Source organism: Manacus vitellinus, unplaced genomic scaffold, assembly GCF_001715985.3.
Source record: "Manacus vitellinus isolate BGI_N305 unplaced genomic scaffold, ASM171598v3 scaffold_0_pilon, whole genome shotgun sequence".
In the NCBI taxonomy this organism is placed as follows: Eukaryota; Metazoa; Chordata; class Aves; order Passeriformes; family Pipridae; genus Manacus; species Manacus vitellinus.
In genome coordinates this window covers 54,687,143-54,712,341 of record NW_021938789.1, presented here as the reverse complement: position 1 = coordinate 54,712,341, position 25,199 = coordinate 54,687,143, and the positions used below count along the sequence as shown (strand labels likewise).

The following is a 25,199-nucleotide window of genomic DNA, read 5'->3' as shown; positions in this document are numbered from 1 at the left end:
TGTGATTGGTTTTTTCTAAGTTGGGAATATAGCCTTCCTATAGTTTTACTGTGTGCTTATGCACGTTCCTGTAATTTGTAAATGTTTCCCACCTGTTACTGCAGTTTGAGGGGTTCAAGCCTGGGAATATTCTGCCAAAGCAAATGAAATATGCATATGAAATAATTCATGTTTTCAGAATGACTTCATTTAGTCATGACTTTTATTTACTTAGAGAGAGAGAAAGAGTTGGTGTTGTTACAATCTCTGCTCTATTTTTTTAATCTCTGTAACTTCCTATAACCCAACTTTTATTTTTTTTACGTTTGAAATGTCCCAGACTGCATCAACTGAGTATCCACTGTGTGTTCCACTTGTCCCAGTAATTCTCATCCTATGGTCTCTGTATGCTGTTATTTTAGGTGTATCCTTTGCCATTATGTGGATTGTTAACATTACCCTGAATTCTGCTGCCGTGGAGGTGTCAACAAGTACTGAGATTTTCTTTCTTGTGTGTTGAGAAACTGTGTAGCTGAAATCACTGTGACAAGTTAAATGTTACTTGGTGGTGACTTGTAGCCTAAAGCTGGTGGCTATAAGTTCTCACCTGTGAAAGAGGAATCTTGTAGCTCTGCACAATATGTTCTTCCAGCTGCAGCTGAATTTCTATTGTGTTAAAATCCTTAAGCAGCTGTAGCAACGTGTCACGCTGATCTGGCATTTTGCATCCTCAGAGCTCTGCTCAAATATTTGAACTGAGTAAGGCAGTCCACTGAACTCAGAGGTAGGTGAGTGTCACAACAACTGTACAGAAAAAGAAACAGCACCTGGGAGGTTAAAGCAACTTTTCCTCATCATGCAGCAAGTCAATGGTGGGGCTGGAATTACAGCCCAGGAGGTTCCCGGCTCATGCTACACCACGCTGTGGAGAAAGGTCATTTCCCAAAATAGTACAGAAGGTTTGTTATTGATAATAGGGTAACAAAGGGCTCTAGATGTATTAATAGGTCACTGTGTACTGCCCTTAATAATACATAATTTAGCAACCTTGCAAAACGGGCTACATCATATTTTTCTGCAGCAATATCACTTTCACAGTAAGTTTTGTCTACTACACTCCGGATAGGTATTTTTGTTTTGGCTCTTCTAACACAGCTTTATTTAAAGTAAATAGGGACATTTACAAAGTAGGCATAAATAGCCTCCTGATTAGCAGCCACATTAAGCTGCACATTCAGCTCCCCTTTCAGGTCAGCACAGCTCCTCTGTCTGCCCAAGGAGAATACGGAGGTGATGGAGGATTTTGGTGGCAACATTGTCCCTGTGTTGTGTGACACACAGGCAGCGCTGTCATACCTGGGCACTGCAGGAGCTGAGGTGCAAGCACAGGAGCTCACAGAGCTGCCAGATTTGGTGATGGTCTTAGGCCTTCCAGGGAGGAAGGCAAACCCAGTCCCCACCCAGTGGGACAGGGTAGAGGATGCTGAATACTTGTGGAGGGGTTTTCACTGAGATTTGGTCCCAGCCATTCCTCAAATGACCTTGGGGATAGGATGTTTGGTAGTTATTGTTGGATCTTGTAAATTTTTATCTTAATATGCTTGTTATAAAATGCTGTTGATCCCCTTTGAACTATTACTTCAGCAGTGTACTTACTGAAGATTTCTGTTTCTTCTCAAAATGAATTATTTGAACTGCTAGGTTATTCAGCAAATTCAAAAGTAGTAAGTATGAAACAAATTTATTTTTTTACCGAGCCCCTGGATCTGCATCTACAATTGAGAGAGGAACAAAATGGTATTTTGTCTTAGCCAAATCTGAAGAATTGCAGTGAATAATGGTGAAAAGAACAACATTCACAAAGCAAATAGGTATCAAATCAATGTACTCAGCTCCGTTTTGGTTTGAGTTTGGGTGGAGTAAGTATTTCCAAACAGGTAAATACAAGGGGAAGAAAAGGGGAAAACAAAATATGTAAGGAAAGTAAAGAAACAGAGCACGTGTAAGATACAGAAATGGCAAGGGTGCTGTTCTCTCCTCTTTGTTTCTGTGGATATAGGTATTTGAATTAAGGAAACAATGGGAGCTTTATGTGCTGCATTTGCTTTTTAATGCATGTTGGTTGAAGTAATCGGATCTGTTGTTGTGGGCATGGGAATGCCAGCTTGGCTCTCATGGTCACTGACTTGTGAACATGACCTTCTGGAGGTCAAAACACTGGAGAGCTTGCTCTGTTTGATTCTCAGAAGTACAGTCATAATAATTATTGCTTTGAAAAAACAATGTAGATGTTCCCTATCTAGTTTGTTACTGGTACTGAATTGTGGGATGGTTTTTGTGGGTTTGGTGGTGGTGGTGGTTTTTGTTTGGTTGGTTGGGTTTTTTTACTAATTAATCTGTTTAACTATTTTCTAGTGGACTCAGAGTTTTTGAGGTTTGTTTTTTGTTGGTTTGTTTTGTTTTGTTTTTTTTAAACAACAGTTGAGTTTTCATGAACAAAGTTGACTGATCAGAGATTGAATTGTAAATGTTATTGTTTGGTACTTGATCAGACATCCTGTGATCATTTTTCCCAATGATCAAGTCAACCAGATATAGCCAAACAGTCCCACATAGGAAAAACTGTGTACTTTCAAGGAGAGAGAGAGAAAAAAAAGTCTCTTGTGATTGATGCCAAATAATTCATGGCAAATGCTGATGGCTCCATAATTTCAGCATTGAGTACTGAGTACATCTACCTCCCTTACTAGAGGACTCTAGAGAGACCTGACTAAAACATCCTATAAAAGAAGAGACAAATGATCCCTTTAGAGAGAGAGAGAGAGTCAGTTCATGCTCCTGGGCAGTGCAAAGCTTGAGTTCTTTTGCAGAAAGGGAGGTTTCAAGGTCTGTGTGGTTTGTATTTTCTGGCATCAGATGGCTTTGTGGTGCCTCTTTTTATGAATCCTGTCCAAGAGTTAGGGAAATAGCTGTCAGTCCTCAGCTTTCCTCATCTGTCAAAACGTATAGTATTTTAACACCAAGCATGACATTAAACAACCCATAGATTTTGTGGTCCCTCACCCAGTCTTCTGGACTTACAGCAAAGCAATCACAGCATGGGTGATTAGATTGCCTACTGTGTAAACTTTATGTTCCTGGATAGTTTACATGGGGGTAGTTGTACTTCCTCAGAAATTCTTTATTTCTCTCTAAAACCTCACCAAGATACAGCTATCATGTTGCCTCTATCAAAGATTCAGTTTGAGCTGATTTGAATGTGTGTGGGTTTTTTCCCAGTCTTGGTGAATAGCCTTCTTGCACCACACTGCTCCTCAAAATGCTGCTCACATTACCAGCTGAAATCTGCATCTGCTGTAGGGCTGTTTGGGGTCTGTGGGTTGACTTACTCTGTCTAGGTAGTGGTGATGTTTTTCTGGAGTTAGGAGAGTTCAGACCTCCTTAAAACTGGACTCCTACTTACAACAGATTTGAGTATTTTTATGTCTTGCTAGAGAGCCTTATTTTTTTCCTGCTGCTCTGTGGCTTGATCGGGGCAAGCAGCAGACTGTATATCTGCCTGCACTTGTTTGGCACTGATGTGGTGCCCTGTGTGTTGTCCTCAGATTTACAGCGAAGGTAAAACGAACAACCACTTGTTACCATCTTTTTTTTACCCTCCTCGATATGTGAAACTGCTCCGTGGTCCTTCAGCAGCATATTGGGCTACGCAGAACCAAGGAGTATGTGCTAAACAAAATGGTGAGCAGAATTCTAAATTGATTGTCTCTGGTCCAATTCCTTCGAGGTTCTGCACTTCTGATTTGTTTTTGACAAGGGCTTTTTCACTGCTTTGCGATCGGCAAGAACTACTGGGGGTGTAAAATGTTTTCTGGCTAGAGAAGATACAGGGCTGGAAAAATTAGGAGTCCCAACTGTTGTGTGAATAACTTTATGGACATAACTTTTTTTCAAGAGGCTTGTTTGTGGTTAAGTAGTTCAAGGCATTGCGCTTAGTCAGCAAACCTGTTTTCTGTAGCCCAAAATAGATTTAAATCCATTTGGACCCTTCCTGCTTCCCCCCACCTCCCTGTTTTTTTTTTTTCCTTGATATCTTTTGTTTACGTGGTTTGGCCTTGCTAAAACTATCCATCCCTCAAGATTTCCTTTTGCTCATACTTTAAGATTCTCATGAAGGTGTATCTCTACAATCTTTTTGGCAGTGAATTGTACTGTGTATTGTTCCCCTTTTCCTTCCTTCTGTCTGTAGATGGAAAGCTGTTAGAGCTGGTTTGAAATCCATGCTACTTTTAATTACTAAGGGCAAAGTCCCACTTTTGCAAAGCTCTTCTCTTTCATTTCCTTCCCCTCAGTATCTTTGCATCACTGTCTTCTGGCTTCTGCCTGAGAGGGCAGGCTGCAGTCCTGGCAGTGAGAGGCACCTGACAGGTGCAGTCCTCTTCACCACTGGTAGATAAGGGAAGGTGCATTTTTCAGCTGCAGTCAGAAAATGATCCACACTATAATCCTGACTGTTTCTCTTCAAAAGAAGGTGAACTTCTATCGTGCATCTGACTGGCTGATGCTACAGTATGCAGTCTTTATTTATAGATGTGTGTAAATAAAAATAAATCTTCCTCTGCAGACTGCCAAATTGTATTTCCCAAACGCTGAAGAAGGTGCAGTCCATTAAATCTGGAGGTGATGACTGAGCCCAAGTCTCTAGAAAAGAGCACCTTTTGTTCAGAAAGATTTTTTTTAATTTGGCTGCTGACATGGGTTGTCTGCTGTTCCTTCCTGCAAGAAAGAAAGAAAATAGTTTTTATTTTTAATGTGTTAAAAAAGTCACCATACCGTGGTATTTAGCATGCTTGCATTAATTCATGTTTTGGGTTAAAAAAATCATGTATAGTTGAGGGTGTATATGCTACAGTGGCAGCACAGACAAAACAAGATGTGCAGGCAGGGGATGAGGATGGATAATTACTTACAGAACGTGTTCATCTTCTGACATTATTTCTTCATATATATACTTCTGACATCTGCAAGGAGGAGGGTAGATCACTGGAAGCAGACGCCCTGAGCAGTTGGTGTGGCTGTCTGCTGTTCACCTTTCCAGGATGTGGGTTTGAATTACAGTGCACTCTTTGATCATTATCAGGAAAAAAGAACCATATTTTGAACTGGAAGTACCTTGAGGTTAACTTCCATGCCTTATAAATTAAGAAAAAACACTTCCTTTACTTCAGGGCCAGCCTGTGAGACATGGAGGATGCAATACCTGTTTCCTAGTTAAGCTGCATTATTCTATTTTCCGACGCCGCTCATGTCCAAAACAACCTGCAGGCTCTGTCAGGGCACAGCCACATTGAGCTTGCTGGTGAGAAAGGGTTGGTTTCAGACCCTCCTGCTGGTCTTTGATTAGAGTCTCAAACTCCTGCCTCCCCACTCCTAGGGAGTTTTATTGCCAATCTCAGGTCCTCCCTTTAATGAACCAAAGACTGGATGGGCTCCAGCAGACGCTTGATTGTCCATTAGTAAGAGAAATTGCTAATTACCAAGAAAGCCTCAAGATGTATTGGTGTGGGCAGATGATGGTGTGTGGACAGGCTGCTGCCTTATCTTGGGCTGTCTCTGCCCAGTGTCCCAGACTGCCTGCTGGAGTTGAAAAGGGCGAGACTTTCTTCCTCTGCTTAGCAGCAGTCTGGCCTGTGTCTGTGGGTAGGAGGTTTCCCACCTTCCTGGGAGATCTTTCAAAGACCTTTGAAAGAGGTGGCAGGGAATCTTTCCTTGAGGGTAGCTTTCTTCATTGGTTGTCCTGTTTATTGCCAGGAAGGAAGAGTAAACAAGGCTACCATCAGAATGCAAGTTGAATGCTTCCTCGGGATGGTATAAGATTTCAGATTTCACTTGACTAACAATATTAATTGTGCTATTGGATGTTGCAGGTGCTTCCCCCCCCCTTTTTTTTTTTGTTAACAGGAAAGAAGTCTTCAGAAAGTCCCCCTCAGAAAGCCTGTGATGAGATGTGGGGGACTTGGCAGTCTTACTGGGGAAGCAAAATAATCGATCTGAGTTTGTTAGCACATTGCAACTTGTTACAAGTGAGAAACTGGACACATCCACAGAAAGAATAGAGCAAGAGGAGACAAGGTATGTGCACTTCTGCTGGGGTGGAAGTTCTCTGGCTTTCAGTGTTTGCACAGTAAATTCAATGTCAACATACATACAGACAGGAGATCTCAGAGGAATTAGAGGTAAATAGCCTTTCTTTTTGAGGTTTCTACAAAGAGCTGCAGAACTAAGGGATTTCTTTTGAGTTTTTGGCCTGTCATGAATTGGCAGATGACTTGGGAGGAGGTAGTCCCTGGTCATTTGGCAGTGCCAAGAGCAAGCTTTGAACCATGCAGCCCAAGGGCAGCTAGGAAACATTCCCACTGGATACTTCAGAGTCCTGGCCTTTCCTAGGCTGACAGTGACAGTTTTAGGTGATCTTTATTTTCATTTGGTCATTAAAAGTTAGGTGTCTTTGTTCCTCTCTTAGACTAGCCCAGGAAGCTAAAATAGTTAAATGGGAAACATTTTCTGAACTGTACAGCAACATACCCCACCTGTTTTGTTTTGGCTCTCTAAATGTGGAGGATTCTTGAAGTATCTGCCACCAAATGAGAGCTTGGATCTTGACAAGCTATTGATTAGGTGACAAAAAACTGACAACACTTATGTGACTTGTGCTGCCAATTGGAAATATAAAAGTTGAGGAACTAGCTTGTTACAGTAACGGAATCAAAAATCCTGATGGAAAATGTCCAGTTTCTACAGATTGCTCAAGAAAAACTCTCTGTGTACAGGAATTTGGGAACCAAATCCAAGGGCAGTCGGCTAAAAGATGGGCAGTAGTGCTTATTGTCAGGAGCCACAACTGAGGAAATTCCTGTGTCTTTTAAAACTTGTCTGTGACAGCAAAACATTCTGCTGGAAGAAACCTCTGAGAAATCCCAATTTATGGACTTATTTTTTTTTCTTTAAATTATTCTTTCTCCTGAAGTTTAGTCAGTAGCATTTACCCTGAGAGCAGGATACTGGTTGGAATTGAGAAATTAATGGGTTCATCTAGCAGGGTCAACCCTTTTACCAGTCGTGGAGGTGAACTGTGAGCAGAATGAGCTTTTCATGTGAGTGGAGAGGGCCAGAGAAAGATGACAGTGATGTTCACAAGTATGGAGTGGCCTCTGCTTGTGGTGAGAGCAAACAGAGTGGGACCATCTGGCTCAAGGCACCCATAAAATAGCTTGGGGAAGGCTAATCAGGAGCTGTGTTTGCAGTGCAAGCAGTGTGGGGTAATTTTGTGTATGACTGCAGCAAACAAAGTACTTCTTACGTACTGGGTTTACGTGTAACTTGTGGAACAAGAAGGTGCTGAAGATATGAGTAGTTTTAAAGAAAAGACCAGAGCTGGTGACAACAACTCAGTCCTGCCTCTGTATCATAAGTACTTACGTCTCGTGCAGTCTCGTTAGGGGTACGTCAGATGTGATTACTATGGCAGCAGCAAAGGGACCTTAATTAACCAAATAGCTCTTAGAAGAAAACATGATTGGATGCTTTTTTCCCTATTTAATTCCTTGTTACACAAGTTGAGCTGAACACATGGGTCGACTCAGTGTCATAAAGCAGAGCTGCTGCAACCCAGTTAAAGCAGGTACTTGGAAGAGCTTTAGACGGTAGGTACACACATGTAGATGTGTACAATAAACTTTTGCAGGGCACGTGGCATTGCTTTCCTGTTAAAATTGGATGTGAATTAAACTTTAATATGCAGTTATTAGGTTTAGTAGACTATCCACAGGAAAGTAACAACGTGACGACGGGGAAGACCATCAGCCTGGTTGAATAGGGAGCTTTTGCTGGAACTTGGGGAGGGAAAAAAAAGAATTTATGACCTCCGGAAGATGGGGCAGACAACTCAGAAAAGGGTACAAGGGTGTTGTTAAGTCATGTAGAGAGAAAATTAGAAAGGTGAAAGCTCAGCCAGAACGCAATCTGGCCACTGCTGTGAAATATAATAAAAAATGTTTTTATAAATACGTTAACAACAAAAGGAGATCCAAGGAAAATCTCCATCCTTTATTGGATGTGGAGGGGAACACTGTAACCAAGAATGAGGAAAATGCTGAGGTATTTTATGCCTTCTTTGCCTGTGTCCTCAACAGAAAGACTGGTTATCCCCAGGGCAGCTGCCCCCTGAGTTGGTAGAGAGGGATGGGGAGCAGAATAGACCCCCTGCAATCCAGGGGGGGTCTTAAGACATTCCAGTCTTAGATTTAGTTACCTGCTGTGCCACTTAGACACTCACAGGTCTATGGGACCAGATGGGATTCATCCAAGGGTTCTGAGGGAGCTGGTGGAAGAGCTCACCAAGCTACTCTCACTGCAGGAAAGATACTGAGGTGCTGGAGCGTGTCCAGAGAAGGGCAATGGGACTGGGAAAGGGTCTGCAGGGTAAATCCTTGAGGAGCAGCTGAGGGAGCTGAGGTTGTTTAGTTTGGAGAAAAGGAGGCTCAGGGGAGCCCTTATTGCTCTCTACAACTACCTGAAAGGTAGTTCCATCCCTGGAAGTGTTCAAGAAATGACTGAACATGGCACTTATTGCTATGGTTTAGTTGATGTGGTGGTGTTTGGTCGATGGTTAGACTTGATCTTGGAGGTCTTTTCCAACCTTAATGATTCTATGAAATATATTTATCCATAAAATGTGATGCCCCAATTTTGGGAAGTGTTTAAATGCCCCCTTGATTATATTTTCCTGGTTTGAGTGGCTGGAGGACTGAACTTCCTGGCTCTGTCTATCTTAGAGAAATCTGTCACTTTGAGTAAGAATAAAACTTGACTGGTAAAAATGCAATCAGCACAGTATCACCATATAACTGGATCTTATTTATTTTTAATTGAAATGTCAACTTAAAAGATGCAGTGCATATTTTTAAATCACATTGACATTATATTTAGATTTTTTCATTAAGTTCTAGGTACACAGTCCCATTAAAAGTAGGTAGCTATAAGTATAAAAACATGAAGTCTTAATGCTCCCTTACTAAATATTCAGGGTGCAAATGGGCATTGCTCTGGTAAGACCTGTGAATAGAGCTATTCTGGTACATTTTAAAAGTGTCACTGGAATGAGTGACAGCCACCAATGTATGCATATTATTTCAGAATCACACCGATGAAAGGAGCTCTCCTGCAACTGTTTCTCTTTACTTATAGTCCCATACCATTTAAATTTTTTTCTCAGTTTCAGGAAGAAAAGATTATGTGATTTTATTGCTAAAACAACTACTGCTTCTAACTGTGATGGAATGCAATTGTACACTGTGTGCTGAAAGTCTAGATATCAGAAAAGTTTTGATCCCTGCACTCAAGGAGTACAAGGCGTGTATAGTTTGTCATAAATTATTTTGCTGGTTCTATCAAGAAATTCTGCATTATACTCCTCACAGGGTTTTAGAGAAGTTAGTCCTACAAGGAAGCCAAATGACTTTTTGCTTTCTTCTCAAGGAGCACTTGCTCTCAGTCCCCAGGCAAGCTCTGTGTGCATGACACTACAGAGGGTGAGCTGTGTGATGGTGTGGAGGTGCCTTTCCTGAGAAGGGGCTAGACCAGGCTCATGTGATTATTTGTGGCAATGCACTTAAGGAGGCAGTGAGAGCAAACCAGGAAAACATGCTCCTATTCCTTCCTGCAGTCCTGCAATTTATGGTTCCACAGTCCTACTCAGCTATGTGTGAGCACATTAGTTACAGCTTTGACCCTCCCAACTGGCTTCCTGTTAAATCTGTTAAAAAACAAATTCTTCGGTCTGGCGTGTGAATGAACATTCCACTCTTAAATAACAGGGAAAGAATCAAGAAAGAATCTGATGGTTTTTTGACCAGCCAGAAAGTGAGGCCTATTTTTGGTTTTGGTCACTTTAGGCTGCACTGCAAACATTGGCAGGAAGGTCTAGGGACTCAGTGAGAGAGCATTTTTCTCTTCTTTATTTAAACAGGCACCTTCCCAGAAGAGTAACAATCCAAAGTTTACACTTCCAGTGAAATGCTGCCTGAGAAGTGCTGGATATAAAAAGGTATGTGAGAGAAAGTAGAGGTCTGAAAAGTAAAGTAGAGCAGAACTAAATGCAAACAGCAGAGGATAGTACAGGAACTTGAAGTCTTTTTTCATTAGCTGGGGGTTTTGCGTGGTTTTTGTTTGGTGGTTTTTTTTCTTCAGAGTTGTGCCATATGTGGTATTTTAATCATGGTTAAGGGGAAGGGAAATGAAACAATTAAAAAAAAAAAGGCAAACCAAAACAAAGTAAAGCCACCTCCTAGCATGGAAAGTCCTCTCCCATTTTAAAGTAGGGAAATAGGCTGCAGGGGCTTCCACAGGCCGCAAAAAAGATGCCAGACTATCACTTTGTGCTCTTCTGCTGCGAAATTGTTGGGGTTTTTGGGAGGTTGTTTTGTTTTCCTTTTCTTTTAAAATTAATGAAACATTTCCAGTTGGTCTGTCCCCCCCACCCCTGCTACTGCTCAACTCCAGCTCTAAGTTACCTTTTCCTTTTTTTTCTTCTTTTCTATTTTAAAATGGTCAGTCATACATGTAAATCTGCCAGGTTGGTCAAAGACAGCTGTCATGCACATGTGGAAGCCCAGCAGCTGCATTTCTGATGTATTGCCTGGTATCTGGCAACTGGATGGCTTCCTAGGATACATAGTGTTACATTCCCAAGGGCTGTGCAAGGAGCCCAACAGCCAAGTAGAACTCTGGTGTAACCTGTTAACTCAGCCTGGGCCTGCCAAGGCATGTGTGCCCTCTGAGTTCACCCTGACTGGCCTGATGCCAGCAATGCCCCACTCCAGCTGGTGCACTCATCCAGGGAAACAGACAGCAGGCTGCTCCTTGCAACCCCTCACCAGCATTTCAGGGAGAAGGTTTTTAAAAGCACTTAGTGGATTTGTGTTTGGTCAAGACAAGTCGCCTTGAAGACTCTTCATGGGGCATGGGACACTAAACCCAACACCCATCCCTTTTCCGGGGGCTCCTGCTGGACACTCAGGCCTTGGCTGCCACATGTTCAGTGTTAGCTGTCACTTCAGGGATTTTTTAAGTGCCTCTCTGGGAGTTACTAAAACTTTGGTGCAAAAGACGATGCCTTTTCCCTTGCAGGCGACTCGAGTGCCTCTGTGATGACACACCGATTGCTGCAGCTCCACAGACACCACAGAGGCTGGCAGACCTCCGGGTAGGAGTGATTGCACTGGTGTTTTATTAGCTCTCAGAAAATATATAGCAGGGAAGAGGCCGAGCAGGCTCCTGCACCATCTGCCTGAGCTCTGACCCTTCGGGCAAGAGGCGAGATTGCTTTTACAGCCAGTACTTAACCTTGCCGCTGAGACTTGTCAACAAGGAGGCCAATTAGCAGCAGATATGATGGTGGGTGATATAATGGAGATGTCTGTCTCTTAGGAACATAACTGATGTGCTTTTAACACAATGTGTATCTTAAAACATGGCTCTGCATAAATGATGCCATCCCCTCTACTGTAGAAAATCCCTCTACAGTGAAGTGTTACAGAAAATTGTAGGTTCATTACTTTGGTTTTTTTTCCTCTCAAAGTCCCTCTTAAGCCTTGTTCTGCTGGGCTTATGATGACTATGGCATGTGTACAATTGTAAGAAATAATTCTCCTTGAAAAACATGTCAATTTTAAGTTAATTACTTTTTGAAAACATAATGACATATTAAAAATGTACATAGATTCAGAATGAAAACAGAGCACTTCTTTTCCTGAAAGGATCAGTGCCACCTGAGATGTTTTCTGTAATCACATTTGTATATTGGTATATGTATCAGAAAAGACAGATTAAGGGAGAGTTAATTGATTAAAATCATGCAGGTCTACAAGCATGTTACAGCCACCTGCTGCAAAGGACAGTGGCTCTTTATGGCACATCAGCATGTGACACTAGTGCCCCTATTTGAGTACATGTAGGGGTTTTCTGTCAGATTATGAAGCTGGAGAGACTGATTGGAGGTGGATGGTTTATGTTTTGGTTGAGATTGGGCCTGAGTTTTAAGCAAAAGTTTATCATAAGACTCTAGGGCTGGAGCTACAACAAGACTTGCACTTAACTGCTTGCTGACTACTTAGGCAGTCAGGATAATTCAGTCAGATAATTCACCCCCCTTGCAGCTTATCTTAAGTAATTCTGCTGTCTGGTTTTGGTGATTTAGAACTTAATTAAACAATTAAGCCACTTCTTCATAGAATCATAGAATGGTTTGGGTTGGAAGGGACCTTAAAGATCCAGTTCCAACCCCACTGCCATGGGCAGGGACACCTTGCACTAGACCAGGTTGCTCAGAGCCCCATCCAACTTGGCTTCGAACACTTCCAAGGATGGGTCATCCACAGCTGTTCTGGGCATGATTTGCATGATTGTCTTTTAGTTGCTAGGATAACTATTTATGCCTAGTGCAAAAAACTCTACATAGAGTATCACTGTATATTTTCTATTACAGATATAGTCCGAGAGGAGAGAGAGAGGCCGCCTCTGGTTGACCATGACCTCCCAACCCAATGTCAAAGCTTTTCCTTCACCTACATAGCCTCCAGCAAAAGAGGAGCAGTGGATTTCAACTCCCAGGCTGTTAACAGCACCATGTACAAGGTACTGATAGAGGCCCTAAAAATTAGTATCCACGCCTCAGTAGAAATAACCATTTTTCAGTTGCTTAGGCCTTAACACTGCCCTAACTGAGGGCAAGGGCACTCCACATGTATTTCATGTTTACATTAATTTATCTGAGGATAATTTTTATCTAATGAATACCCAGATTATTTTTTTCCTTGGTTAGTATTTAAATAGTCCAACTTCCTTTTAGGAAGTTGAGTATCTTTTTTTTTTTTCAGTGGACTGAATATACCTTTGCTTCTTGGAAATTTTTCCGCTCTCAGGGTTTCCTTCCTTAGTGTCCTCTGTGCATTTTAGTTATTTCATTAATCTTTGGTAAAAAAATAGGCTTTTCTACAATGCTGATAAGTACATGATGTTTTTACAATTTAAAAAAATAGATTTTCACTACAATATTTTAGCGCACCATGTTCTTTTATTCACTGCATAGCTCCTCTTTAAGGAAGGAGTTTTCCTGATTTCATTGGGACCACTCCCAAACAAGGCCAGGTTCACTGAACTAGTGCTTAAGGATCTGATTTTTATGAACTGCATGTCTGATTAGAGTGCTCAGCAGAGGCATTATCCCCCTTGCAGAATCGACCTAGAGGGTTGGGACAAGCACAGAGCCCACAAGGTGAAGTCCCATAGCCATCCTAGGACTATTTGCCATATTTCTTCATCAGTAGTGGTAACCAATTTTTCAATTTCAATCATTGATAACATCTTCCCTTTTTTCTTCATATCGTCTTGCCTTGTTGGAGAATCCTTTCTCCCTGCCTCCAAATCAACTCTAAATATATTTAGGGTGGAAAAAAAAAAGAGAGGAAGGAAAACCAAAAGGAAACAAGAATATAGCCAACCTTTTTAATTAGAGTATATTGTACTTCCAAACTGGATACACTAGAAATTGGCAATGCAACATAAGATGCAAAGAAATATACCAGTTACTGTCAAAATGACCCTGTACAGCCTTATAATGCAAAAAGCTTTATACAATACAAATTTTTATTAATGTACACAAACCTTGACAGAATGATATTTGAACATAATACAACAAGTAAAAAAAAAAAGGACAGAAGAAAGAAAAAAGTGCTGAGAACTTTAACTGAATTACTGAATGGAAAAACACGCTAGCTCTCATTAAAGAATGCATAGTGAAAACCAGTATGAAATTACCTTTATGGTGGGGGGAATTTATCAGAACTGTTGGTCATTAATCAGTAGGGGGAACCTCTGGAGAACATTCCTTTCTTTAGCCTTGAACTGCAAACAAATTATTTTAATATGCATGAGCTCTGATAAATAGTGTATTTATTTTCTTAAAAAAATAAAAACCTCCTAACACACTTTTCCTTACAAAGAAAACTTCTATAACTTGCCAGAAAGAATTAATTTATCCTTTCCAAAGTGCTAAACAAATTTCCCAGGTACACTAAACATTACCATGTCAGATACTGGTACAGTGGAACACTGGTGACACGTGCACGCTGACAGCTCATTCCTGGAAGTTCCAGCCCTATTTAAACTGCCTTTTGGTTTATATCAAGTGTCCTACTAATATTCCTGCTTCCTCCTGGACAGGTGTACTTTACCTGTCAGTTTGACAAACAAGTCTTTTTTGATTTTTGAGTGTTTGCTTTTCTGTGATGAGGTCAGAGATACACGCATGGAGTGTGTTTTACAGAACTGGTATAGTTTCTGGATGCAGATTGCAGATTTCATGCTGCAGAGATATTACACTTTTTATGCTTTGAGTATTTACTAATACGGTATTTTCTATTTTGTCTCTGCTCCTGGAGAGGTGTTACCAGGAGTTCTGATGGAGTAAAGCACAGTTGTTGACAAAGGTTTATACATACTTTGGAGCAGATGGGTTTTCTGTACTGTGTAGACAGAACCGCCACATGCTTGTTGGAACCAAAACTGCCTGCTGGAATGTAAATAAACTGGTGAGACTTCTCTGTCCTGGAATTAATATTTCCAAATGATAAGCTGCTATGATTTTAGATATTTCCCCCTTGTAAATAGCTTCCAGTATGTTAACAGGAGGGCACAGATTAGGGTGTCCTCCCCAAACAGGAGGAACTTGGTCATGACAGTGGAGAATGTTTGGCCATCTCAATACAAAACAGATGTAGGAATCTTGCAAATAGGTTAAGTGATGCAAGTTTTGCATCCAAAAAGTTTCTACACAAGCTTCATTTAAGAACTAATGAAGATTGAGTTACGTTTCTAGTTGTGCATATGGCTAAGAGCCCTTGTGGACAAGAAATGCCTTCCTGAACTAGGGCGTTGCTGTACTGCTGTCACGAACAAGGGGTTGTTGGATCCCCCCAACCCACAACAACCTGCCAGAGAAGTTCCTTCAGGGCAGCACGAGGGTGGGTAGATAGCATGACAGATGTGACTCAGGGCACCTCCTACAGTGGCTTGGCCAAGGGACAGCGAGGGGACTCTAGCAAAAGCTAGGTCGGACACTTCTGATACCTGGTAAAAGACAGTGAGATCCAAATCCGAGAGACACCGTGGAAAACAATAATTGAGTAAGAAGGCATTCCTGTAAGTCATAGGATAATTTTGAAATGCTTCACATTTTATACCTCCAATTTTAATGCAGAGTGTTTTTAATCCCAGTCTTTCTTCCGGCACATTACGTTGTGTAAGGGGCACAAATCAATTAACAGTCAGTTAGCTGCTCTTAAATTAAGATCACTCTTGGCATTTTGAGATTAACGAAGGTTATACAACCAATCCGCATTCGCTTCTTCCTGCAATAAAGTGCTACATATAACATGTCATTTTAATGACCACAAGTAGGAGCATTAAATAAGTACAAAGTTAGCTTCCTAGCAGTGTACACTCTATCTGCCATTAACAAAAAGGAATAAAATATTACTAATGACATGGAGGGTAGCAATAGGACTGTCAAATTTGCAAGTACAATTGAAATACTGAGGGTATAAAAGAGAACTGTATGGTTCCAAAAGCGTCTTTTTATAGCTTTATATTTTAAAGAAGTTACTGGTACCTTTTCAAATAAACAGTCTTATTACCTTCAGCCCACAATTTGTTTTTTCTTTTTTTCTTTTTTTTTTGCAAGTGAGAAACAAACTAGTGCAAGACTAAAGCACTGTGCAAAACTGCCTTTTTTTTTTTTAGTCTGAGTATTTATACCCAGAATTTATCCATACCCTTTTTTAAATCCCCTTGTTGGATTTTTTCCCACCATAGATTTCTAGTTATACAAGTTGTTTCCTGCAAACTAAAAGGTAACCACTGCATAATACAGTATATATATATATATATATAATATTTATATGCCCTTTTAAAACAAAAGATGTATGCTATGGCCCAGATGCAGGTGTTTGTCACACCTGTGTAGCAGTTAAGAATTGGGCCTGCTGTGTGTATGTGTGTACATACGCATGGTTTTCATTGTCATACTCTCATCCTGCAGCGCTGAAAGCAACCTTTTCCTCGTCAGTTCTACCCCAAATCCTCAAACCTTGACAACTGAGTACAAGGCATCAAACAACTAAAGGAAGCTGCAAACAGCACTGAAATAATATACCAATTCCCCCCCCCGACCCAAACAATTGCTTCTTCCACAACTCCACAGTTCAGGAGGAAACAGGGAAAAGGGAGGGAGCGAGTGTGTGAAAAGGGGGAAAAGAATAATAATTAAATAAGCCAATCCAAGGGATGTGCAAAAGCAATGTCATGGCACACTACAGGCAGACTCTCTTTTCACGCACCCGCACGCACACAAAGCCCAAAAAATAAAATGCATCAATATGTAATCTTACAAGTGCTGATTGCCATTAAGGACACTCTTTTTTTTTTCAGCTTAACAAGACAAAATAGTTTCTTAGATAAGAGTACTGGGAACATGCCTCTGAAGGTAGAAGTATGCAGTAGGTCACCTCTTGGAGATTTAATAAAGCAGCTTTCATGTCAATGCAATAAGTATATACACAGAGCCATTTGCTAAACCTTACTAACGATATAGTACAAGTGTTCGTTACCTCTTCGGTCTACATTTTGCAGCCATGTGTACCTGCTGGGTTTGTTGGGGTATTTTTGGTACAGAATGCAACTGCCCTCAGACAGTTTCTGCCCTTTCTGTTAGTCCAAGGTAGGCAAGGAAGGAGTGTTTAGGTGAAGAGGCACCTCCCGGTGCAGTCTGAGGTCGGGGCGGATGGAATGTGAGATCGTAGTGGTTTTTGGGGAAAAACATTGTTAAAGGAATAAGGTGGGCAAACTCTGAGTTCCAGTATTTATCAAAGCACAGGGAAGTGCCATTGACGGCCAAGGCTTTCACTGCCAAGTTCGGCTCTGCCCCGCTGCCCTGTGCAGCTGACATAGCGACTGTTTGCAGAGCCTGGGAGGCAGACATAACTGAGAGGGGTGACAGAAGGTTTCTGGAGCTGTTCACCGGTAGGAGAGGACTGGCTTCCTTGGAGGTTGAATACTGGCCCTTCTTCTCCTCTTCGGAGCAGTCCCCGTTCTGGTGCTTCTTCACGTGGCGGCTGAAGACAAAAGGGTGGGTAGTCTTGAACAGGCACTCGTCGCAGCTGAAAGTCTGGCGTGGAGCATGCTTCAGTTTCTTGTGCAAGTTGAGATTGTCTTTGCGTTTGCAGCTGTAGCTGCACTGGTCACAGTGAAAAGGGCGCTCGCCGGTGTGGACACGCACGTGCTCGATCAGCTTGTTGGCCGTCTTGGACAGGTACCCACACTGGTCACACTTGTAATGGTTGCCAAGGCGGTGTTCCCGGATGTGCATCTCCAGCTCCAGCTGATTTGCTTTCACTGTCTGGCAGATCCGACACTTGTACTCCATCTTGTAGTGAGTCTTCAGGTGGCACTCCATCGCTGCGGGGCGGTTTGTGGAGTAGATGCAGAATGGGCACCTGGCAACACAGCAAGGAAAGGCAGGGACAGGAAGAGAGAAGTCACTCAGCTTGAAGACCTACATCCCTGGTTTAACCCTGTCACTCAGCCCCTCTCTGACCTACTAAAGAGGAGAAAAAGGCACTCAGTTCTCCCTGTGAAGCCTCTTTCCAATACTTGGTTTGCCTAGACACATCCCTACTTAAAGGGGTTTTGCCCATTTAATGGCAGTAGAGTTTTCCTAGGAAAACACTGATTCACTCTGAAGCAGCATCCCTTTAACCTTCTGGCTTACCTTGATGGGGAAGATTCTGCAAAGCAGGCCGGGTAGTGCAGAATGGGTGACTGATGCACAGGTACTTTGTGTAACGACATTCCTAGTGTTTGCACGGAGTCACTTTGGCCATTTTTTCCATTAAGAAGTGGTTTAAAGTGAGTGTTTACAGATGAGTATGAAAGCAGCTGTTTAAGTAAAGATGGAATAAACTTGTAATACCACACGTACAGCAAAAGCTTAGGAAATTCCTTTTATGTGACCTTGAACAGTAAGTTTGCTGGGTATCCTGCTAGGAGCAGCTGAAAGCCAGGCTGTTAGGAGGATTTGTAGGGATTCCCATTTCTGGGACATGAGCTAGGCGTGCTCAAAGGGGCGTGTGTTTGGCAGTGTTTGCCTACAGCCGCCTCTGCCATGGCAGGAATCGTTCCTGTGCAGGAACAGGATGTGGGTTCTGCTTACTCACAGCAGCAAGCATCCGGCCCAGGATGGACATGGCAAAGGGCCTCACCCCAGTTCCTGAACCAGGAAGGGCCTGGAAGGCTGGAGGAGGGAATTGAGTAAGCTTGGAAAGAAGCCTGAGCTGCACGCTGAACAAGCCTGGACACCAACAAACCTGAAACACACCCGCTTTTGCTTTGTGTAGCTGAGAGGACAACTAACTGTCAGGGATCTCTGCCCCCTTAAACCAAGCACACAGCCTTTCAGATTGAACTGGTGAGCTGAAAGAGCAGGACTGGATAAGAAGATACAACTAAGGCACCTGGCTTACAGTCTTACAGCTGCCACAGATCTGCATTCACTGCTTAGCAGGTCCGCTAATTGCGTTCTAGCATTCTGGATACTTTCTAAGATGAGTTCCTCTCTCTCCGGGTGTGTTTTCCTTGCTACGACTGGTTGCACATACAGGTTTAATATTAATCTATAAGCTAATTGAGAGACTTTTGAGGAAAGTGAGTAATACAGGAGGACAAAACCGATACTAAAACGTCTGGACACTTCTCCTGAGGCACATCAAGTACTCTGATCCAGAGAGGGAGCCTGGCATTGAGGCTTCTACTGTGATTAGCTCTATTGCAACAGAGGACTTGGCTGTCTATGCACACATACCTCTCCTGGGCTGGGTGCTCTCTGGATCAGAATCTCAGATTTTGACCTGGAGCTGGAAGAATCATGTTTTTTTCTCTTCCCCCACAGCAAACAGGAGACAGAAAAATACAATTTACTTAGATCTCTTCAGGCTCTTCTGGATGCCTTAAAAAAAAATAAACCAGAGCTTTTTCTTAGGTGCAGCTTTCAAGGTAACTGATTATTACTTGAATTGGGCAGGAATAACTTATGTAGACTAAAAAGCACATTCTGTCAGGAAGACTTGAGTCATAGGTCATGGTTTTTCCTTGGTAAATAGAACAGATTTTGTGCAGCTTAGATCAAATGTGCATTAGACAACTGGTCTGTATGTCCAAGACAGACATCCCCTCGTTCTAGCACATTACTTGTTTCTCAATCTGGTCTTCTTCCCAGATTCAGTCATCACATCTCAAGTGACCGCAGATCTCCGTTTATGGAACTACTGAGCTGGAGACCAGACGCTGCCTGGCGAACAGAACCAGTTTTCAAAAGCTGCAGCACCAACCGACAGAGCCGCGCGCGGTATCGTTAAAGGTGGTGTGCTCCTCACGGCACAGCTACAGTGCACTGACAACATCAGCCTGCTTAGCAAGAGCAACAGAAGCTGGGAGCCCTGTGCTGAGCCCTAGCTGGGCTCCAAGTGGTCCCAGCCTTTTTTTCCTGCAGCAGCTGGAACAAACAGAGACCAGGGATGTGCCTCTTTCATAACATCACATTGCCTGCCCACAGAGAGCAAGCATATGGCCCCAGCAGTCGCTCCTTCCCTCAGGGGTCTGACTTTGACATAAGGTCACATTCTCTAGAAACACTGCTCTGCACCAGTAAGACCTTAAAGTACACCACTGTAGCCAAAACCAAAGGGCTTTTTTCTCAAAAGACTGTATGACTGGTTACAGGTTAATTTATCCAACAGTGATTATTCCGGGGCATGTAAACCAAAGCAGAAAGCATCAAAGTTATTCATTCCTGGAGAGAAATGATTTTGCATTAGAGTATACAAAGGTTATAACCTTTAAGGTTGTAACTTGGTAGCTAGATGCAGAGACTACAGGGCTTAGTCTTTTTTGAGCCAGGTGCAGAACAGAGCCTGTGCTGTGTGCTTGCCTTTGCTCTAATAAAAAACCCCCTTGGTCTGCCAAAACCTGTGCCTCATTCTCTGTAGGGCCCATCACATACTGTCTCCTCTTTGACATGAAAAGGGAAAGGACCACAGTTTGTTACAGCTCCAAAACACCAGTGGATAGTAGGTTACCAATCTGCTCTAATGATGCAAGCCTAAAGGATGGGGCACGGTTCATTAAATAAAAGGAAGCCCCAGATCTGAATTATCAGTTAACCAACCCTTTCTAATTGACTTCCTTTTGTCCTATCCCCACAGAATTAGAGATGCTTAACACAGTAAAAGTTTGTGTACTTGCTTTCCTTACTTGAGCCCACCGGTGGGGACAGTGTGGCATTTCTTGTGCTCCAGTAATTGTTCAGGTGTCTTCATGAACTTGTGGCACACGTCACACTCGAACATCCGTGTGATCAGGTGGATTTGCAGGTGACGCTCAAACATGTTTTTTGTTTTGCAGACAAAGTTACAGAAAACACATTCAAAGCCTGAAAAATAGAACAGGAAAAGGCATCCCTGACATTGTGGCCAGACTGACTGCATAGAAGGGGACAGTTTGCATTTGTTAAACAGTGTTTTACCTTTCTCTGACTTCTCTTCAGCGTTCACTGAGGTCTGACTACCAGGCACTACAGAAATGACTAGCAGGTTGTTTGACCCCTTGTTTTTTGGGGTTATATCTGCATCTTCCTTGCTGTTGGCAGAGTCGCTCAGTGCTGACAGCGAAGATGAAGATGGACTGTTAGATTCACTGGGTGTCTTCCTCTCTTCAGCTGAAAAACACAAATAAGGAGCAATAGCTGCTTCAGCAGATTAGACAGAATTTCTGTGATCCTGTTTTAAATTCCAGGAAGTATTTATATTTAAAGTTAATTCAAACATGCTTATAAAACAAGGCGGAAATTAATTGAGCTGATTAAAAAAATCATTGTTGGGCCTCCTTCCTTTTTATTAGCACTTTAACCACAATGCATCTCTCAGTTTATTTTACAATTGAGTTTGCCTGTAATGGTAGTGGGAAGGGATCATGCAACTCTACCTCATTACCAGACCAAAAAAAATCCCAAGAAAACACTTTGATTACTCTGAGTTCAAAACCAATGAAGAACTTGTCACTTAGAAAGGAAATAGAACTTCTGTAGTTTTGGGGTGCAGAAAGCAGTTTAGTTACTTGTCCAAGCTAAACTTCCCCTACCTTTCTGTTTATGTGGGTCCAATGGGTAAATCTGGGAGGAAGGGTAATGGAGAATAATCTCACTCCTTGTAGTGAAGAGCATCCTCAGCAATCATTGTAAGAGATACCTGTGTGGTCTCGAGATTTACTTGTTTTTATTAGGATCTCTTACTGAAGATAATTGAAAACAATGTTATTTAACTGGACCCAGAGATAAAGCCCATCAGAGCATCCTTATGTATGCATTAAATGTATGAAGTTCAAATCCCAAACCCTGTCACACACCAGAAGTGAACAAGAGTGAGAGTTGTCATATGAGAACTGACATAAGCCAGCAAGGCAAGGATGGGTAAATTATTACCTCCCACCCATGTCTTGCTTCAATCAGAGCTGTGTTTACTAAAACTTCAAATTCTCTATGTGACATAGTCCCCTGATCAAGGCCTCTGCAAACACCAGCACCTATGTGCCTAACTTTAAACTTATGAGTGGCACCTTTACGATAAAAATGTAGGAATGCACTAATGAAATCTGATGACCCGAGCTGCCAACAGGGAGGGGGATAGGATATCATTCAGAAAAGATTCACTGACCTTGAGGAGCAGAGTAATAGAAATGGAATGAAATTTAATAGCACAGAGTACAAGGTTATGACCTGAAGGGCCAGTAACAAGAATTTTTGCTACAAATGAGAAGTGCTTAAGTCGGAAACAGTCAAGGAAAACAAAAGAAGAATCTGAGCAGAACATGGGATGAATATGAGCAATCAGTGTTGGGGAGCCTTCAAGGAAGGAAAATATGATCACGGAATATTATTGTGTGAGCTATTTCCAATAGTTGCTGGCTGTTTTACACTGCCACCACTACTTATTTCATTTCACCATGTACAGCTGTGATTGCACATGTCAAGAGCAGGGGTTCTAACAAGAACATATGCAGTGAGGGATTGGTACAGCGAGAAAACTGTGTTTCATATAAGAAAAGGCTCAATGTACATTTAGAGGGGAGAGGGTTGTTCTCCATAAATATACTAAGGGAATAAATACTGTGGAAGGAGGGAGGGAGAGGTGGACTGCTGTTTCAGATAAAGAGCAGTTTTGGCACAAGCACAATGTACATGTATTCCAGTGTGTGTCTTACTGATAATCAGAAATTTTAAAAAGGTCCCTAATCTTTAATGCAGGAAAGTCTACAGCTGCCTGTCCATAGAAGTAGTTTGTTTAAAACAAGTACACTTCTTTGAAAGCATATGCCAACATCCTGACAAACAGTCCATTTATGACCTAGTAACATCACAGGATAAGGGACTGGAATCAAGTGACCCAGAAAATCCTTTCTATTTTTTCTCTGTATTTGCCATATGTGTGAGCATTTGGCTGAATCACCAGCTGAATGGCTCAGTTGGGCAGGGTGAAGGGCTTTTTGCTTTTCTTCAAAAGACAAGTAGCAGTTTAAATCTTGTAGCCATGACAGGAAAATACAGTAGAGTACAGCTCAGTTTTGAGCTCTGATGCAAGCTTTTCACGTGGCTATGGGTGGCCTTTCTCATTTGCTTTGAATTCCTATATATGAAGTGGGGTAGTGCCGAGAGCTGTGCTGGCATAAAATCCCTTGAGAGCTTTCTAGTAGTTTGTATTTCTGTAGTTACATTTAACTTACGTATCTTTGAACACAACCAATTGCATTCTTCTCTCCCTTCTCTTTCTCCACCCCTCTGTTTTCCCAATTTTACTCCTGGTAGGACAGGAAAAGCAATTTAGCAATGGAAAAGTTGTGCTGGATGCAGTTCAGGTTCAGTATTGTAAACACAACTGTGAGTAGTTTGTGGCAGCAAAATGCTTTTGCCTGGTGTTATAAGAGATATTAATTAAAAGGATTTTAATTTTCTTCTCCTTAAATTATGCCAGACTTCATTAGTTGGACTAAGCATATGGAGCCTGTTGGAAAACTGCTCTTATCCTTGGCTATTAAGTGAACAGGACCAGGGAAAGAACACAAGTTGTTCTGTTATTTAATATAAAGTTACATTTATGGTATTGTTGAATCACAGTGTCAACTAAACATCAGTGTGAAATTCCAAACTGATGGACTGTGGGGGCAAACACACCCAAGAGCAAAGCTCAAGATAATGTTTATTTCAGACTTACAGCCAGGTATGCACAATTAGCACTCAAAGTGACCTTATCATCACAGAAGTCAAACCAGGATTTTCATGAAACAGTAAACCAGTCAGAAAAACAAATGAAGTATGCTGACTCCAACAGGGAAGGAGATTTGGGGGATAAGGGGAATAGGAAGAAGAAGGGCTAAGTAGTCCTTCATTTATTTCACTAAGCTTGAAATTTGATCTGCACTACCAGATTATTTGCCTGGCTGGAGTCCAATTCACTTCAACTTTGAGAGATCAGGCCTTAATTAGCAAGCATTTCAGTGAAAGCAGAGTGCTAATGGGAAGTGTAAAGGTTGCATCTAAAAAGCAAGGAAGGGAGAGATCACTGCAGCTGGGAGAGAGGGATCATCACCTGTGTGCTTGTTGTTGACATGAGCCTTCATATCTGCCTCTTCCATAGTGACAAAATCGCATGCTGTGCAGCAAATGGAGAACATCCACTGCTCTTTATCCACGTGGAGGGACATATGACTGACAAACTGGACATTCATCTCCGTCTCAAACCCACACACATGACAGCTGCAGGCAGAAGGGAACTCAAGAGTGAGTAAGAAACATTAAAAAACAAACCACAAACAGAAGCGTGTTGCCCTTCCCCGAATTTGCCAGAGAAAACTCACTGCACGGATTTCTGCTCTTCCTCACTGTTGAATGTTCACTGCAAAATTCTTTTGTCTGCTGAACTGCCTTTGAACTGATGGCCATGCCAACGTGATTAAGGGCAGGCACAATGCAACAATCCTGTACATGCTATAATGATGCTAAATAATCATAAAGTTAATTAAAAACTACAGATTCCAGATGCTGTGCATCACCTAGCTGGTTCCTTTGGGCAATAAGAGGCATTGCAGCTTTGCCAAGATGTTTAGTACAGCTGATACACTGACAAACGCAGAGCTTGCTGCACACTCCAGGAGTGATTTTCAAGCCCTGGAATGGTTCCCATGCCAAACTGGGATCTTGTGCAAAACTGCCTGGCAGTTTCAGTGTAAGCAAGTAAAAATGGGTTCAAACATTTCTTATGCTTGACTGGAAAACAGCAGTCATCAGCTATGCGAATAATTAGGAGGGACACAGATTTTGCAGCCAGCACATAAACAGAGTGATACTGAGAGGCAATGGGAAGGACCCTTTAATTTAACTTTTTTTGCAGAGTCCTCCTCTTGCTTTGATTAGGCCATTAACATTTAAAGCAAGCCAAAAAAGATTAAAAAAGGCATATACTCTAGGGCACTATTTTGCTTTCCCAGGGGGAAGGACTAGATAATCTAATCCAGCAGGTCTCATTTATTTCTTACTTCTATGATTTTGTAATTAAATCTGCTCTTGGCACTTTGACTAAAAGTAAGAGTGATTTGGTAATCTGCTTGGCCACTAGAGTGCACATCACAGTTTGCAGAGTGCACATCAGTGCACATGCAACAAGGAGAATGTCTAAATATCCATTTTCTCCAGGCAGTTCCTTTTATTTTTTCAGGCAAATTCTCCTAGATGTTTTCTTTCTTTGGCCATGTTGGTCACTGAATGTATATACCTCCAGCAAATGGAGGAAATCTGGATATTAATATAACAATTCTTATTATACTTTAATTGATTTCATAGATTTGACTGAAAACAAGGGAGCTGTCAGAGGCAACTGGAAGCACAGTGCTTTAAATTTCATAGAATCATAGAATCATGGAATCATCTGGGTTGGAAAAGACCTCTGAGATCATCAAGTCCAACTCTTGATCCAGTGCCACTGTGGTTACTAGACCATGACACT

At 41.9% G+C, this 25,199-nt stretch overlaps 1 protein-coding gene and 1 long non-coding RNA gene across 2 annotated transcripts in view; one reads left to right on the top strand and one right to left on the bottom strand.

Annotated features, from left to right (window-relative positions):
• The first annotated feature begins 5,951 nt into the window (after positions 1-5,951).
• On the top strand, positions 5,952-11,204 carry LOC108639878. Its single transcript, XR_001920786.1, has 3 exons — positions 5,952-6,111; positions 10,007-10,084; positions 11,167-11,204. It is a non-coding gene; the product is annotated as an uncharacterized LOC108639878 (long non-coding RNA).
• A 2,330-nt stretch (positions 11,205-13,534) lies between these two features.
• Positions 13,535-25,199, bottom strand: part of ZNF827 (zinc finger protein 827) — an 80,417-nt gene continuing 68,752 nt past the window's right edge. Inside the window, exons 11-15 of the mRNA XM_029959601.1 lie at positions 23,787-23,953; positions 22,924-22,998; positions 20,672-20,863; positions 20,401-20,578; positions 13,535-17,588 (exon numbers count right to left, since the gene is read on the bottom strand). Coding sequence (XP_029815461.1) covers positions 16,781-17,588; positions 20,401-20,578; positions 20,672-20,863; positions 22,924-22,998; positions 23,787-23,953 — 1,420 coding nt within the window. The 3' untranslated portion in view covers positions 13,535-16,780. The remainder of the gene's footprint in view (positions 17,589-20,400; positions 20,579-20,671; positions 20,864-22,923; positions 22,999-23,786; positions 23,954-25,199) is intronic.